The 18,545-nt window shown below is 39.7% G+C and overlaps 1 protein-coding gene across 3 annotated transcripts in view; it reads right to left on the bottom strand.

Moving 5' to 3' along the window:
• The window catches only part of LOC137065097 (ankyrin repeat domain-containing protein SOWAHA), a 179,935-nt gene that overhangs the window by 25,676 nt on the left and 135,714 nt on the right, over positions 1–18,545 (bottom strand). For all 3 annotated transcript variants that reach the window (XM_067436662.1, XM_067436663.1, XM_067436664.1), the window contains one exon: positions 9,137–9,209. In XM_067436662.1, coding sequence (XP_067292763.1) covers positions 9,137–9,209 — 73 coding nt within the window. The remainder of the gene's footprint in view (positions 1–9,136; positions 9,210–18,545) is intronic.

Raw genomic sequence — 18,545 nt, 5'->3', positions numbered from 1 at the left:
GGGTCAACACATTCTAGTCAAATCGGACAACACGGCCGTAGTAGCGTACATCAACCACCAGGGCGGTCTACGCTCCCGCCGCATGTCCCAACTCGCCCGCCATCTCGTTCTATGGAGTCAGAAGCGCCTGAGGTCCCTTCGTGCTGTCCATATCCCGGGGATCCTGAACCGTGCAGCCGACGAGCTCTCACGGTTTCAGCCAATCCCTGGGGAGTGGAGACTCCATCCCCAGGCGGTCCAGCTGATCTGGGATCAGTTCGGGGACGCACAGGTAGATCTGTCTGCCTCCCACGACTCGTCCCATTGCGGCCTGTACTATTCCCTGACCGAGAGCACGCTCGGCACTGATGCACTGGCGCAAAGCTGGCCGCAGGGCCTACGCAAGTATGCGTTTCCCCCAGTGAGCCTTCTTGCACGTGTTTTGTGCAAGGTCAGGGAGGACAAGGAGCAGGTCACGTTGGTCGTCCCATACTGGCATGGCTGGACCTGGTTCCCAGAACTAGTTCTCCTTGCGACAGCCCCTCCCTGGCCGATTCCTCTGAGACAGGATCTTCTCACTCAGAGACGGGGCACCCTGTGGCACCCGCGTCCCGATCTTTGGAATCTCCACGTGTGGCTCCTGGACGGGACGCGGCAGGTTTGAGTACCCTACCATCTACGGTGGTGGCTACCATCACTTCCACTCGGGCCGAGTCCACGAGACAGGCCTATGCGTTGAAGTGGAACCTCTTCGTCAATTGGTGCTCTTCTCGCAGAGCAAGAAGACCCCTGGAAATGCCCGATCGGGTCTGTGCTCTCTTCCTCCAAGAAGGGTTGGATCGAAGGCTGTCTCCATCCACCCTGAAGGTTTATGTGGCCGCTATCGCCGCTTATCATGACCTCTTGGACGGTAAAACGGTAAGTAAGCACGACCTGGTCATCAGGTTCCTGAGGGGTGCGAGGAGACTACATCCTCCTCGTGCTCCTCTCGTATCCTCTTGGGACCTCTCAGTAGTTCTAAGTGCTCTGCAGAGGGCCCCATTGAGCCTTTGCGGTCAGTAGATGTTAAGTTCTTGTCTATGAAGACAGCGCTCCTGACCGCATTGGCCTCCATCAAGAGGGTAGGGGACCTGCAGGGATTTTCGGTTGACGAAGCGTGCCTGGAATTCGGGCCGGCTGACTCTCACGTGATCCTGAGACCCCGGCCTGGATATGTGTTCAGAGACCAGGTGGTGAACCTGCAAGCGCTGCCTTTGGAGGAGGCAGACCCAGCCTTAGCATTGCTCTGTCCAGTACGCGCCCTTCGCGCTTACATAGACAGGACGCAGTGTTTCAGGACCTCAGACCAGCTCTTTGTCTGTTATGGTGAGAAGCTGAAGGGAAGGCTCTCTCAAAGCAAAGGCTGTCTCACTGGATAGTGGACACCATTGTTTTGGCTTACCAGCAGCAAGGGCATCCATGCCCCCTTGGGGTCAGGGCACACTCCACTCGAAGCGTGGCCTCCTCTTGGGCTTTAGCGCATGGCGCTCTGCTGACAGACATCTGCAGAGCTGCAGGCTGGGCGACACCAAACACATTCGCCAGATTCTATAATCTCCGGGTGGAGCCTGTATCCGACTATGTACTCGCCTCTACAAGTGGCCGGTAATGGATTGGCTCAGGTGTCTTCGCTTGCTCGCCATTCCACTCCACGGACTGGATACGTGCAATATTCTTCTCAGGTGAGCTCCACGAGAGCCCTGAGCTCCTCCAGCACTGACGATGCCGACGCCAGTAAGTCTGCCCTTAGCCCAAACACTCGTGTCCGGCCAGGTGCCCCATGTGCATGGTTCCCCTCCGGCGACCCCCACATGTGTATTTCCACCGTAAGCCTCCCTGAGCGGGTGTATTCCCTTGGCAACCTTGCCACCCCCTGGGGTTAAAAGTCCACCTGCGGCTGGTACCCCAGTGATCTTCCGTATGCAGCCCCTCGGGTCATACGTGTATACTTAAGTCCTCCCTACGGGTAGGCATCTTGGCGCATATCTCCTACTGGATATGCCTCCCAGTGTACCTTGGTATTCCTGCGTTAAGTAGAGGCCTTTGACCGTCCTACTTGCATCAGGGCTCTCACGCTTGCGCAGGGCACTGGAAGACAGTCGAGTGGCGTGATTACATTGGGACCCCCATTCGTCAGTCACTGACGTTACGTCGGAGTGTCTGAACGAAAGGGAACGTCTCGGTTACGTATGTAACCCTCGTTCCCTGAGGAGGGAACGGAGACGTAACGTCCCGCTGCCACTTCCGATGTACCGCTGGAACGGCCGAGAGTTCAGTCTTGGCTCCTTAGCAGGTAACATAATGCGATACATGCCAGCTACTTCCTTATATACCCAGGTGGGTAGGCGGAGTTACGCATGCAAATCTCGCATGCCCATGACATTGGCACTGCCATTGGGCGTTTTCTAAGATCTCGAAGATGATTGGCTTCTAGGCGAAACCCCCATTCGTCAGTCACTGACGTTACGTCTCCGTTCCCTCCTCAGGGAACGAGGGTTACATACGTAACCGAGACGTTTTTTCCCCTTATTTTTTCTTCGTTGTTTTGGATTAAAAGTGGGATGCATTTTGAAGAGTGGACTCTTACACAGACATGTATGCTGTTGTTTTGTGGCTTCGTCCGATCTGATCTGAACGCCAGGAGATGAAAGATGAGTACCGCGTTTATGATGCTAATGTTTAAATAGCCACTGCTTTAGCATTTAATTTAACCCTTTCCTCTCTGGTGTATTTATTGCAAAAACGAGTTCAGAACACGAATCTTGAGTGTTTTAGCTTTCAAGTGATGCATAGTTTGTGATAGTTGATTGAACAGTTTGTATAAAACAAAAGTAATTATAAGTAGAGACACGCCCACTTGCGTCAGACTCCCCGCCCACGATCCGGTGCGGGTTAAGAAGTTTAAAAAAATAAATAATAATAATCTGCAAAAATGTCAACAATTCTTTGTTTTCCTGTCAATATAGGGTGCCGTGTGTACATTAATGATAAAAAAGAACTTAAATGATTTTAGCAAATGGCTGCAATATAACTAAATATAAATAAATAGGTCTGAATACTTTATGTACCCACTGTGTGTGTGTGTGTGTGTGTGTGTGTGTGTGTGTGTGTGTGTGTGTGTGTGTGTGTGTGTGTGTGTCAATACAATAAAAGTCAGTAGTGTGTGTCCTATTAATTTTTCATTGAATGGACAAAAACAGTTCAACATAAAAGTTTACAAAGACAAAATACAATTTTTTTGATTGAACTGTCTCTTTAAATTAGCAATTTCTCTGAAAAATATCATGCTTCATATCATTATATATCATGCTTAAAGAGCTAAACACTTTAAAGACTCCATTCAAATCACCAAACTGTTTTTGCGAAAGAATAAAGTCTGTCCATGAAAGTGTCTGGGAGGTTTTTTCTTTGCCTGACACATGTCTGTCTGGACTGCTGTCATTATGTCTTCAATATCCATGACAATCATGTCAGTCTGTGAAAAGCTTCTCTGCTGCGTTGACATTCACAAAACCTGTAAGATGTGTTTTTTTTTTTTGTTTTTTTTTTGCCAGGGGTCTTTATCTCCAGGCCATCAAATCTGTCTAACTTCACACTTCTAAATCAGTACTTGTCAATTGCAGGTCTGTTCTTGCTGACAGCAAGGGAAAACAACGTTAACTTGTGACAACGTTAATAAAAAGGATGAAACAGATCATAGTTAGGATTGCAAAAATAAAAACCTTTCCATATCTTTTGTTGTTGATGTCACGTCAAAGGCCATCCAATCAAATGTAAATCCATCTGTCACTTGGGAAAAGGCAGATGGATCAATGACAAGTAATAGCGTTCAAGATAAAGAAATGGAAAAATCCTTTTAAAAAATCTAGTTTAAATGCATGTGCCAAATTCTTAGAAATAAGCTCCATATTCACATCGGTTTGACATCATTTTAAAAAATGTTCATACAAATTTTGGTCACAAATTATATTAGATGTCTGTACTATGTACTTACTTTAAAACAATTGTTAAGTACAATGTACTTATTTTGTTCGTATTGTATTGCAAAACACTTTTGTGCTGCTATTGAGGTAGATACAGGTAAGTTTAGGGACAGTTAAGATATAAAAGAAGTGTCAACAGTTATAAATAATTATAGATATAATTACAGAAATGTATTTGAGCTGTACATGCAGTAAAATTTTATATATATATATATATATATATATATATATATATATATATATATATATATATATATATATATATATATATATATACATAATAAGTACAGTGTAAAACCTGTATAAACACATTGGCCCTCATTTATCAATCTTGCGTAGAAACGGGCGTATATGTTGGCGTAAGATTATGCTTACACTCCTCTCACCGCCTGATTTATGAAGCTGTGTGCGCCTCTGCAATCCAGGTTTACGCAATACCTGCCCTTGATAAATGCTGCCGCTGAAAACGATCGTCATTAGAATAACACGCCCCTATATATTCAAGTCTCCGCCTCCCGCACGCCCTCATTTTACGCCATGAACACACGGAAGACGGCAAAGAAGCGAAACGAAATTGTTTTATTGGGGAGTTTAAAGAGTGGGAATAAAGGCACCTAGCCTGACAAGCCAGACCCACATCAAGATGTTTGGTCAGGAAACTCACCATTGACAGCTCAATCCGAGGGGCGGATAAACGGTTGTCTTTCAAACTCCCTCTGCACGCGATAGGATAGCGCTACAACCAACCAGAGCAACGAAGGTGAAGCAGAGCTTGTTGAGAGATTAAACATTCGCCGTATCCGGTCGGCTAAACTCCGAACACATCTTCCCTTTTTAAGAATGACTTCAGTGCCGCTCTTTGTTCTTTTCTCAGAGAAAAGCTTAACTCCAAGTCTTCCAGAGTCGCGGTCAAAGCTGATTCGAAAGACCGCCGTTCGCCAGTTTCTGTGTTTACTAGAAGCACGCAAACGCAGCTCGGACGTCGTCATTATGGCCCCGCCCGCCGACTCTAAACACAATGTGATTGGCCCGTCCAGATTTTGAGGAATACAGCTCAGAAGGGTATTGAGAGTTCCTAGACGACACTCGGGGGCAGATTAAATTTGCTGCCGCTAGGGTGCGTCTAGATTTCTAGGCTAAAAGGCACCCACAAAAACAAAATATGGACCCAATTTAAGAGTACTATTAATAGTGTGGAGGTTGAGAAGCGCACTCCAGCAGTTTAAAGCTGCTTGGATGAGAAATTATCATCACAATGCATTATTTTACAGCACATGTTTTGAAACAATTAGCATTTAATTTCATATCACGGAGTAGCCTCCATTTATTCACATTAATAATTGCATGACAATTTGTAAGATTCTTTTTATTATTATTATTTTTATGATTTTTATTACTATGAAGCTTATTGTTATTTAGAAGAAGAATGCCGTTATTATTTATTTTATTATTATTATTATTATTTAAAATAAGAAGAATGTAATTTTTATTACTTTGTCAGTCTGAATTATTCAGTCCCAGTCCGTGCGCAGCTGCCGCACAGGCTCGCAACTGGAGGAGGAATACATCAGATGCTTTGGTAAAGTCACACAAATTAAACATTGAAGTCCATGTTGCACAAAAATAAACACTGCAGGTTATAATTACTATGTTGTTGTGGTTTTTAACAGTGGGTCATATAGCATATCTTGTCAGTGCGTTTTGTGGTGTTAGGAATTGTTTTTCTGCGCATTTTCCCACTAACTCAAACGTGCGTACACCACCTCCTGAGCTGGCGGAGGATTTGAGCGTGCCGTACGCCAACGTCCATATTGATAAATCTCATAGTCACCGTGGGTTTGGGTGTACGCAAGATGTACGCTGGAAATTTGGTGTACGCACTTTTGATAAATGAGGGCCAATAAGTGCATTGTATCACATGGTATACACAATATAAAGTGGGACTCAAATTTTAATCAATCAATAAATCAGTCAATCAACTTTATTTATATAGTATTTAAATAAAAGTATTAATTTAATTACTCTTAAAGTGTCATGTGGTGTAATTACAAAATCAAAAGTATTCATTTATTTGCATCATCAATTCACTGTGAATATCTTTACCATTACTTTTAATCAATCATCCAACCAGTACGTTTTTCATTCCCAAATATGAATAATTAACTATATATTATTGTGCCTTTTCATCCAATAATTCTGACTTTTCTCCTTGCAATAGCAAGTTTATATCTTGGAATTCGGACTTTATAACACACAACTGTGAGTGAAAGTTGATGAAAGTATCCAAAAGGGTACCTGGGTCTTGTAGTTCTAGGTGAGAAGTTTGGGCGCTTAACATGCTGATTGGTTGAGCTCACGCTGCATTTTATTTCAACCTAAAAGTCTTCTGCGGTGCGTGCAGTAAGAGTCGTTTGCTATTCGAGTCATGTAAAAATATGACAGATGGACCGGTGACGAGGTTCAGGCTCTATTAAGTTTTGAGGAAGCCCACAACATTTGACGGAAAATGTTTGACAGAAGATTTTAACCTGCAGCATACTTTCGAGGTATTTAAAAAAATGTTCCTGGATCTGGATGGACAAAGGCTATCAGACAGACAGAGTCCAAAAAGCTGAAGCTGAAGATGTTTGAGTAGATGTATTTTTTATTACATCTTTTTGTTTATTATTTATTATGTATTTTGTCTGCATATCTGCAAAAAAAAAAAAAAACCTTTGTAAATGTAAACCTGAGCGATTACCAAAGCGTAGATTGATCAGTGTTTACTCTGCTGTGTAGACCAATTTTTATTTTGCAATAGCATGGCTAACAGAGCTCTGCTAGATTTAATGAGCTGTTTAATAGTGTCATGTACAATTGTTTTTAGCCATTGTGCAGTTCTTTAATTTATGAAATGAATAAACAGGCTATTTGATTTTTATTTGTTTGCTTTTTTTGGTGTGCATACTGTAATAGCATATTTTTGATAGTATTTTTATGTATGCAACAATGTAAAAGACATGCATGCAAAAAAAATTCTAAGATCAGCACAATAGTCATTTTTGTATATTTTTACTCTAGAAACAAATGCATTAGATTGTGACATTCTGTTAGACCTATACGGACAATCACATTGGTCACTAAATTACATTTTGCTCTGGAAAAATGACATTAGTAAAAAAAAGTTTAGTTTAATTTTCAAGAATTTCATTACGTCAACGTAAAAAAGTTTAGTTTAATTTTTAATAAAATTACATTACGTCAATGTTTAATTTTCGATAAATTTACATTACGTCAATGTAATTGTGATTATTTGGATAGAGATAGTTTGATTATATCTGACAGACATGATTAGATACAGCTTTCTTAATGTAATAATTTTATGTGGAAATTTGCCACATAATTAATATACATTCAACTGATGAGGTATTTTTTTGAGTGCAGAATAGTCAAGTTTTAAATAGGAAAAATATTATCTTTGAAAAAATAAAGTCTTGGGTCATTTTTGAGTGTGATGCTAATGGTCTAATCCGATTCAATGATGTATGCTAAGCTATGCTAAAAGTGCTACCGCCAGATACAGAGATCGGCTGAATGGATTCAAAAACGGTGAAACTCAACTGATTAACTCTAAGGGACTTAGAAAATGAGCCTCTTTTTTAAAAAAAGTGGAGTGTTCCTTTAAATTCTTTTAACAACACCGGCAAAGATCATTTACACTCATCTTTAATTTAGTGGCGGCACCAAGCTTGCATTCTAACATCTGAAATGTTTTCTTTATTCCACAAAATATAGCATGTTCATTTATAATAGAAGAGGTATATTCAAGTCAGCATAAATATCATTATATTTATTTATTATTTTTACCCAGTGTGACATCTCCAATTCAGTTGAGAACGACTGCTGATCTGTGATGTCATTTTGTGAAGAGAGCAATTTACGATTTGGCTGAAGATTGGTGGTACTTGAAAAAACTGGAGAAAAGGGAGGACAGTCCTCTCTGTCTCTCTCAGTGCAGGGTCCAAGTGAGCTGTAGGAGGTGAAGGGAAACCATGGAGTATCCATTTCCACACACCATATGGAAACTCTGTGGTTTGTACAGAGGAGGTGGGAGCTAATATTGACCTGGACCATATGTGTTTTAGTGAATTACAAACACAACAGGGCCGAGTGGCCATCGAACACACAACATATGGGCATCTATTCTCTGTTAGGGGCTTTTACAAACAAGGCCCCCTACACATACATGCGTATACACCGTCCAAGATCTCAAGGGACCGTTCTTTTGAATTACTCTATTGACACACACCCTAGTTAGCTTCATTAGCGAGAGCTAGTGTTAGCGCTCAGCATGAGGGCCATCACTGCAGTTTTCTCCCCTAAAAACCAATTAAGATTTGTGACTGCACGGTAACTTCAGCTTAGCATCATTGATCATATCTGTGAGCTGGATTTTCTTTGTGTAGGGGATAGTGTTAGGGAACATTATACTGTATATAACGGGCAACTGTTTTGTGATACTCATTTTATCTTGACTTTGAAATTCCTTTTTGTGATTCGTCTTTTAATCGTCCCCTTTGGCTTTCACTATGCAGCATTGTTTAACGCAGGCGGTGCTAAAATCCTTGTCCGCAGGTGTCACGCTACATTTCTCGTAACTCACTGCTATAGTATGGTGGAGAAATTAACTAACTAACCCCCGTTTCTCAAAACCAGAGTAAATGGTCATTTTTACAATATAGATCAACGCCGTTAATGACGTCAAAGTGATGGTGTAGTAATAACTTGTGGTAATTATTTGGTTTGAGATAGTGTTGTCTAAGTACTAAAATTAAAATATATTGTTTTGTTATTGTGTAAACATGAATATTCATTATAAAAATAACAAAAAAAAGTGTTTTTTGGAGGTTGTACATGATATTTTATAACCTGAAATTACATTGTCATTTAAGAAATGGTCACATTATCTGATATATTAAGTGACGTATTGACTTCTCTATTTCCAATCAACCAATCAGATGAGTGTTTATAATGACTTGATTGAGGAATACTAAGAAGGTTAATGTCCACCCTAAATGACGTCCCAGGTCACTAAAGACCGGAGGTATGTGTTTAAGGGTTAAGGTGTATTTAATCCAGAAAAAAAGTAACCTTACTGTAGTTATTGATTAGGAGCTGGATGATTTCGCCATGTCCGTGCAGAGAAGCCAGATGGAGCGGTGTGTAGCCCTGCAAACACACACACACACACAAAGCGCGCGCACACGCACACACACACAGAAAGTGCACGTGGTCAAATTAAATCCTGAAATGTCAATTTGTATGCATCCTATGCATTGCAAATATCTAAATATCATTAGCGTGGGAGGACAGTAATATGACAGCACTTCTTGTTCTCCTGGTGTGTCTGTCACTCGATTGTGATAGGCTATTAAAAACAGCTGGACGTCATTTCACACACCACTGTGTGCAGTCGACGTTCTGCATTTATGCAGTTAGCCAGACAGCGAGACCCGCTGAGACAATCGCTACAGTACATCCCGCACATTAACACGAGACTAACCCTCTGTAGGATCCCGTCAGTCACCCACCGCTGTCTCAAACAGCAGCGGCCAAACATCTGCAGCCCTGATGGGCTTTCCTTCTGAAACACGGTGGCAAAAGTAGAACGATAGTGTGCTAGTGAAGACGACGTGAGAGGATGATGGATGGATGAAATGTGACTGCAGTTTAGTGCTGATCTGAGCTCAAGCGGTGATTAGTGTGGATGACGGCACATTAACGCTCCACGGGGAGTTTATCATCGAAGACACTTCTGCAAACGGATGTTTCATGTTGACTCCATCTATCCCTGATATCTCTTTGGTTTGTTTTACACTTAGCATTTCCTTGCTCACAACACTAATGGGCCGTGTGATTAGAGGAAAAAAAGAGGCAAGAGCAATAATATTTGACAGTTATGAACATTAACCAAACACAAAAGTAGATAATAATTTAGGAAAATGTCCGTAACTGCATTTAACTTTTTAAACGCTCAAACTATGTTTGGGAATAAATGTCCTTCCAAAAATGAATTTGCTGCATATCCCAAAAACACGATTATTCACCAAGATGCCAGCAATGATCTTTTATTATTTAATGTCCAAAAATGAATTAATTAATATATATATATATATATATATATATATATATATATATATATATATATATATATATATATATATATATATATATATATATATATATATATCAGTGTATAGGGCCAGTTTAAAAACCTCAACAAACGTTTCGGTCATCAATAAAATACAAATTACTTATGTGAAATTTTTTTATTTTACTTGCAGCATCCAGTATTTTGTAAACTACAGCTTACAAACTACACTACTATTTTGCAGGGGTTAAAAAAGTTTAAATATAGCCAACTCACTCAAAACTTAAAAGTATCAAATACATTTAAAAAATATATCATATTAATCAATAGAAACAATATCTTTGGAAACGTTTTGAAGCGTCAAAGCGGTAGTTGCTTAAACTGTCAATAGAGGGACAGAAATCTCTCAGAGGCCGGTTGCATAAACCACTTAGACTAGTCTTAAAAGTAAGTCTTTTTCTTTAAGACTGGTCCTAACTTTTTAAAATCAGTTACATAAAATGGTGGATCGGTTCACTTTAATCTAAATCACTTAATCAATCAAAGAAAGACTAATTGCTAGTTAGACAAATGAGTATTTCAGACACAGTCTTGACACAGTGGATAAGTTTATGCAACTAGCCCCAGATACACTAATAAGTGCTGGGTTAGAAAAACACCCAAATTGGGTTGAAAATGGACAAACTGAGCGACTGAGTTGTTTGAACCCAGCAGTTAAAGTTAAATGTTTGCCCAACTTCCAGTTTTATTGAACCCAACAATTTTATTGCTTAAAAATGACTGTATGGCTGGCTTAAAATAAACCCAAAACAGGTTGGATAAAAAAAAAAAATAAATACACAAAATTACTAGAGGCAACAATAATAATCAATTTAATAAATATTTGTTTAATTATTATTCATTAAACTTATTAATGTTAATTTATCAAACATATTAATAAATGTTAATTTTATACTTTGGGTTCATTCTAAGCAAGCAATAGAGTAATTTTTAAGCAATAGTTGAAATAAAAGTACCCAGCAGGTTGGGCAAACATTCAACCCGACTGCTGGGTTTGTCCATTTTCAACCCAACCTGGGTTGTTTTTAACCCAGCATTTTTTAGAGTGCACATTGTCTGAAACTGGGTATTCCCTAAAGTACTGTACTCTATCTAAGTGGATAAAATGGGATGTAAACATTCTAGAGATCTAGGCAACAGTGCCAATATTTATTTATTTTCAGGTAGCCCAGGATCCCCGATGGTCCCCTTTGTAGTGTGTAGCACAGTGTAGCCATGTTGCTAACAGCACAGTACTATCATAATGTAGCTGCGCTGCCCTTAAAGGTTAAAGTAGACTTCCCTCTGCTCCACTCCTCATTATTACACTAGTCCTATAGCACTGACATTTTTGGAAAGGTCACCGACACTTTCATGTGCTCTGTTTCACATCAACTTCAGTATAAATAAAGGCCCTGGAGAGACTGTCCAGGGTGCCAGAGGAGCCAATGGAGATCAAGGTAAGACTGAGAGAGGTTTTAACGAGACTGACTGGCAAACCTACACATGCACATTGACACAGAACATGGACGTGCGCTATCCCAGCTAACAAAAATACGCTAGGCTACTGTTGCCATTAAGTTATGAAAACCATATTTCAAAGTTCAATGATCAATGTATAAATCATTTTTTTTGCTAACATTTTGACGACATTATTAAAGGGGGGGTGAAACACTCAGTAGTTACCTATAGAGTAGTATTGCATCCTTCATATCTCCGAAAAGTCTTTAGTTTTATTATATTTATAAAAGAAATATGGGCTGTACCGAGTCTTTCCGGAAAAAAACGAGCGCCTGGAGGCGTATCGTGTGGGCGGAGCTAAAGGATGACGAGCGCGCACAAAGCGCTGACGTCCTCAAGCGTGGAGAAACCCATCGCTATCAATCTCAGCTAATAGATATATGATCCAGAATCAGATCTGAGGCTGAAATAAATTGAACAGGAGAAACAGCAGCAGCAGGACGTCCGTCTCTGTGGTATGGACTGTATTTAGGGGCCTGTCAACATTTGTGTGTCTTTACTCTCAGTTTATGAGGACATGATTCGGTTTATGGACCATTGTATGCGACTAAACAGAGAACAGCAATGGAGTCCGTTAGCGCATTTGAATGACGAAGCGCGCGATCGTGTCGTTTACTGATGTTTACTCACGCGACGATAGCCAATAGCACAGACATTTGAAGCAGTTTTACTCACCGGCTGCTTCCAAAGCAGGACCGAACCTTTATCGCTGGGACCGCTCCGTCAAAAACACACTTCTTTGGTATGATTTGGTGAAGTCCTGTGACAGCAGTGGCGTAGAGATCCACTTTGAGACGCGACTGAAGCGATGTTGTGAAGCTTCCCGTCATTTCTGCGTTCAAATCGGTTCAAATGCAGCGCTGCTGTCCCAGAATGCTGTGCTGAAGCGTTGAAGTCGCTCGACGTCACCCATAGGAATAAAGTGGAGCGGGGCGCGGACTATAACGACATACTCGAAATAAAACTCGCCGAAACTTGTGAGAAACCGGAAGGAGTATTTTTGACACAGAAATACTCTATCAAACGTCCAACATTAGTTTTTGAAACTTTGTCTATGTTTAGGATGAGAATCCAAGTCTTTAACAGTGTAAAAAGCTCAGTATGCATGAAACAGCATTTCACCCCCCCAAAGACCACATTTATTTAAAGAAATACATTAGTAACGTTACTAGAACAATATTTGTTCATAACTTGTTCATAACATTAATGAAAATTTCTGTCAGCTGGGTTCATACACCTTGTGAAAAAGAAGTGTGCTTAATCTATATAGTGCACTGTGAACAAGTGACCGATTTTAGCCATAGATTCAGCATGTATTTATAGTGTAGTGGGCGGGGCTTCAGATTCTAGACAACATTTGATTGGACTGAAAAGTATATCCTCTAAATGTGAATGTTGTCATGGAGACAGAGCGTATTTAGGCCAAGCCCACCCCCAACAATTCGACGCTCTCCATTGACTTTGTATTGCGTGAGGCGGCCTCCTTGTCATTTCGGACTTATTACAAAAAACAAACAATGTCTAAACGCTGATATGTGACGAGGGTCCTGTACCATGAAGCTGGTTTAGCTGGCTAGCCAGATTTGTTTAAGCTTAGTTTGTGCCAATCCTGGGTTTTAGGTACCATTAAAGTGGTTTGGCTTTTAGCTGTGTTCATCACCATAGTAACTTACGCTCCAGAGCTAACCTGCTCTGGGGCAGGTTATGTTCTGGATTAGAGATCTCAATCTGAAATTGGACCAATCAGCTGTGAGTAAAGTGACACACCTCTGATGCAGTGTTGAAGTCACTCCCCCTGTTTCTACTCCAAATTAAAGGTAACTGCATAGTAAATGGTTTTTAAAGACTAAAGTGTCTGGCTTTTAACAATGCTTATTTATAAAAAATAATAATTTTGAATGATTTAGATATAACTTATGTAATTATTATACCTTTAATAAATTACACATTTATCATTTTAGTTAATCAATCATTAATAGGCACTTTGTTAAAATTAATACATAAGTCATATAAATAACATCACCTGCATAAAGTCATATGGATAAGCTTTAAAATCAATAAATAAAACTAGCCTATTAAAAAAAAGAAGCTTACTAAGCTTAAATGTTCAATTTTCTCTATATCAACTAAACTAACTTCATAACTTTTACTTGCATTGACGTATACTATTTTTCTTAAAGTTGTCCTCTTTCATAGACAGCTTTTCTTCTTGCTGTGTATTTTTTTTATTTTAATTCTCAACATTTTTCAATTATGCAATATTCTGCAGAAGAGAGAAATGAATCTCACTGATTGTCTCGCGAGAAGTTCGTCTCAGTTCCACAGCGTGTGATTGGCTGTTCACTACTGATGTCACAGCTAAACTCCTGAACTCAGGATCAAAGCCTGAGTTGACAAAGAAAGTGGAAGATCAGCATCATGGGACCAACAAAGCCTTAATACAATGGTTTGGTTTTGTCAACTCAAAACTAATCCTTTAACCCTGAGTTTGTTAAACTACCATCATGGTACAGGCCCGAGGTGTGCAGCAAACAAGATAAAAAAACATATAACTACGTTTTTATAAGCTGCCAACCCCCCAAAAAACGAGCGTTTAAGGAGACAAAAGTGGACACAGGCAATAAGACGTATAGCTTCAGTGGGAAGAATGAGTACATTTTGGGATCCTGACACTCCGTATGCCTCAGTATGCCTACGTGTGCAGTACACATTTTGTAAAATATGCAAATGTTAGTTTTATATATTATATTTCCTGTTGCTGATTACTCAGTGGGTGTAGTTCTCAGTGTAATATAACATGACGCGCTCTGTCTCTATTGCATGTATGCACTTTTATGTATTAAACATTTGTTTTTTGGGGGTCAACAGCTTATAACAACTTCTGGGTTTTTGGTTCTGTTTTTTTTTTAGCTTGTTTTCACAATTTAGCTTTCAGACATTGTTTGCTTTTTGTTATAAGTAACATTAAGTTATAACAACTCGTTCACTCCTCTGATTTTTTAGGACATGTTTATTTATTATTTTTTTTGCCTCTACTATGATGAGCATGTTTTAAATTTCTGAATTGATATTTTATATTAAAAACATATAGGTGCTCTATCAGTAACAATGGGAACTTCCAATACTTCCTATCCTATAATACTCTGAATGACTACAGCATTAAAGCCCCATTACTTCCAAGGTTTGTAAAGTTAATCTCATACTATCTCCATTTTGAATGTTTAATAAAACCTATTTGTTCAATGCTCGGTAAGGAAAAAGGGATTTGGTCCTCAGTAGCGTGCCAGCTCTTAGCAGTCCCACAATCCTCTGATAGGTGGACAGCCAGAGACTGCGCTCAGAATCTAAAGCATATTTCTTCTAAACCCCGCTTCATTTCACAGGTGTATAGAAATCAAACTCACCCCCTGTAGAAAGAATGAAGAAAGAAGGCTGTCAGTCGGCTCCCATTTGCCAGAAAAAGCCAGAGAAGATTATAGAAACAGAATAAGCATAGTACATAGCACAAGATTGGTCAAGAACTTAATTTCACACTGATGGGCAATTTGGCTTTGGAAATATTTCCTTCATATGAAGAGCATAAATCTCAGTCTACAGCTCTGTTTCAAAACCTATTGAGCTGCCTACAGCATTTTAAAGCATCATGGGTGCACTTCTGAACGCAGCATTATACTGCCTTCTATGATATCATGTTTTGGACACATTTTATGAGAACATTACATGTATTCTCCACAGAGAAGGTAATCTCAGAATCTATTTTTATCCTTATTCGAACTTGTCTTTTCTGAATATGTGAAACTGGATCAAATGAAAGGTGTACACTTACATGCTAGAAAGCCAGGCGAAGGTGTCGGACATGCAAACGAAAAGAAAACAAACAGGCAAGCATTACAACTAGAACTGTAAGTTTAACTTATTACAATTAACTATAGAAAAACTTCATACATAAAATTGACCATATAAGGAATTTACATCAAAAGGGTTTTTAAAGTGGCCTTATTGTGCTTTTCCGAATATTATCTTTCGTGCAGTGTGTATGTAAAAAGGTCTGCAAAGTTTTCAAGATCAAATTTCATGACAAATGGTTTTTTTTTTATCGATTTTCAGCTGCTGAAACGAGTCTTCAGTAAATCCAGTCTCACTTTCCATCATGAACAATGTCTGACCCTCAAACACTGTAGTTGTGACTGAGACCTGGAAGAGTTTTCGTTTTGTTTTCGACATGTTGAGAAGACGCTGTATTCTGTGCTGCAAACCCATTTTGCATTCATTTAAAAAGGATGAGACTCTGGCTTGAATTTATACATTATGACCGACACCATTGTTACTGTTCGTTTCACTGTGTATTAAGTGCTGAGGAAGATCCGGAGGCTAAATTTAGATATAGTAACTGCCGTTTGGTGTCTGACACTCGCTGTCAGGGGTAGACCAATCACAACAGACTGAGCCGTGTGACCAATCAGAGCAGAGCAGACAATCACAACAGACTGAGCCGTGTGACCAATCAGAGCAGAGCAGACAATCACAACAGACTGGGCCATCTGACCAATCAGAGCAGAGTAGACCAATCACAACAGACTGGGCCATCTGACCAATCAGAGCAGAGTAGACCAATCACAACAGACTGGGCCATCTGACCAATCAGAGCAGAGTAGACCAATCACAACAGACTGAGCCGTGTGACCAATCAGAGCAGAGCAGACAATCACAACAGACTGAGCCGTGTGACCAATCAGAGCAGAGCAGACAATCACAACAGACTGGGCCATCTGACCAATCAGAGCAGAGTAGACCAATCACAACAGACTGGGCCATCTGACCAATCAGAGCAGAGTAGACCAATCACAACAGACTGGGCCATCTGACCAATCAGAGCAGAGTAGACCAATCACAACAGACTGAGCCGTGTGACCAATCAGAGCAGAGCAGACAATCACAACAGACTGAGCCGTGTGACCAATCAGAGCAGAGCAGACAATCACAACAGACTGGGCCATCTGACCAATCAGAGCAGAGTAGACCAATCACAACAGACTGGGCCATCTGACCAATCAGAGCAGAGTAGACCAATCACAACAGACTGGGCCATCTGACCAATCAGAGCAGAGTAGACCAATCACAACAGACTGGGCCATCTGACCAATCAGAGCAGAGTAGACCAATCACAACAGACTGGGCCATCTGACCAATCAGAGCAGAGTAGACCAATCACAACAGACTGGGCCATCTGACCAATCAGAGCAGAGTAGACCAATCACAACAGACTGGGCCATCTGACCAATCAGAGCAGAGTAGACCAATCACAACAGACTGAGTCATCGGACCAATCAGAGCAGAGTAGACCAATCACAACAGACTGAGTCATCTGACCAATCAGAGCAGAGTAGACCAATCACAACAGACTGGGCCATCTGACCAATCAGAGCAGAGTAGACCAATCACAACAGACTGGGCCATCTGACCAATCAGAGCAGACTGGGCCATCTGACCAAGTAGCCCAATTACTGAGGCCGACTGAACTATCAAAACAAACCATTTTCAGACTCTTTGAGAAATTAGGTGGTGCAATTTTTTGATGAGAGTTTAATGAGGAAATGTAAGCGTTTTTGACCTTTGATGCATGTAAACATTGTAGGAGGCCTTCAAAACTAAATTAAGAACCTTTAAAATAGTATAATGGGGCACTTTAAATTGTTTTAAAAACAAAATAAAATGTCATTGCAGGTCAAAACTACATCATTATGAAACACCAAAGAAATCATCAAACGAGGGAAAGCGAAACACTGAGAGAAAACACAAAGTCTACAGCTCGTGTGTTTGAGAATCACACTGAGGCAGATCCACAGCCTGACGGCGCTCCATGGATTATTGATTTTTTTATTCAATTTCTGCCCAGAGGAGACTGCACTTGAAGAGCACCATTAGCCCCATAACGATTAGAGAGCAAAAGTTAATTATGTAATTATGAAGGCAATAAGAAGTGTGTGTGTGCTTGACTGCTCGTGAGGGCTTTAAACATTATCTTCAATGAGACGAAGGGAGAGGAGATTAAGAGAAAACATTAAGTTATAACAACTCGTTCCCTCCTCTGATTTTACAACTAGATAGACATGTTTATTTATTTATTTTTTACATATATGCCTCTACTACGATGAGCATGTTTTACATTTCTGAATAGATATTTTATATATAAAAAAATATATATTTAGGTGCTCTAACTGTAACAATGGGAAAGTGTTATTAAAAAGTTTATAGTGGAAAATATTTGTACAATTAAGTAGTTTGGAATTGTCTGAGATTGTTATTTAAAATATGAATTTATTTTAAAATATATAATTTTATTATTTATTTAAATATTTTCTATAATATGTTTTAAAATAGACGTATTAAGATGATAATAATAATTAAAAATGTTTTGTACATTCATGTATACAGACATGCGTAATCACCAGTTGTTAAAATACGTTGGTATGAATATATTTTTTCCATTTAAAAATGTATAAAAAGATTGAATCTTTTATATATTTTATTGTATTATTTATTTGACTAGTTTAACATATATTAGTATAAAATTAATTATATTAATAATAATTGAAAATGTTTGTTCAGTAAATAAAAAATAAATAAAAAATACTTGAAATAAACAGTAATAATAATTAAAGCTGCAAGCAGCGATGAAAGGGAGCATACCTGGGAGCATGACTATAACCGAATATTGGCATGTAGATGTCTTTATGTCCGGACTCTTATCAAACATGTGAAGATTGGGGCAGATCGGACATTGCATGAGTTACAACAACTTCCCGTTTCGTGGTGTTAATCGCATACCTTAGCACTTAGCCACGTGTTGTATG

Source organism: Pseudorasbora parva, chromosome 25 (genome assembly GCF_024679245.1).
Source record: "Pseudorasbora parva isolate DD20220531a chromosome 25, ASM2467924v1, whole genome shotgun sequence".
NCBI classification, from domain to species: Eukaryota; Metazoa; Chordata; class Actinopteri; order Cypriniformes; family Gobionidae; genus Pseudorasbora; species Pseudorasbora parva.
Note: the sequence above shows the minus strand (reverse complement) of the source record. Positions and strands in the feature narration are given on the sequence as shown.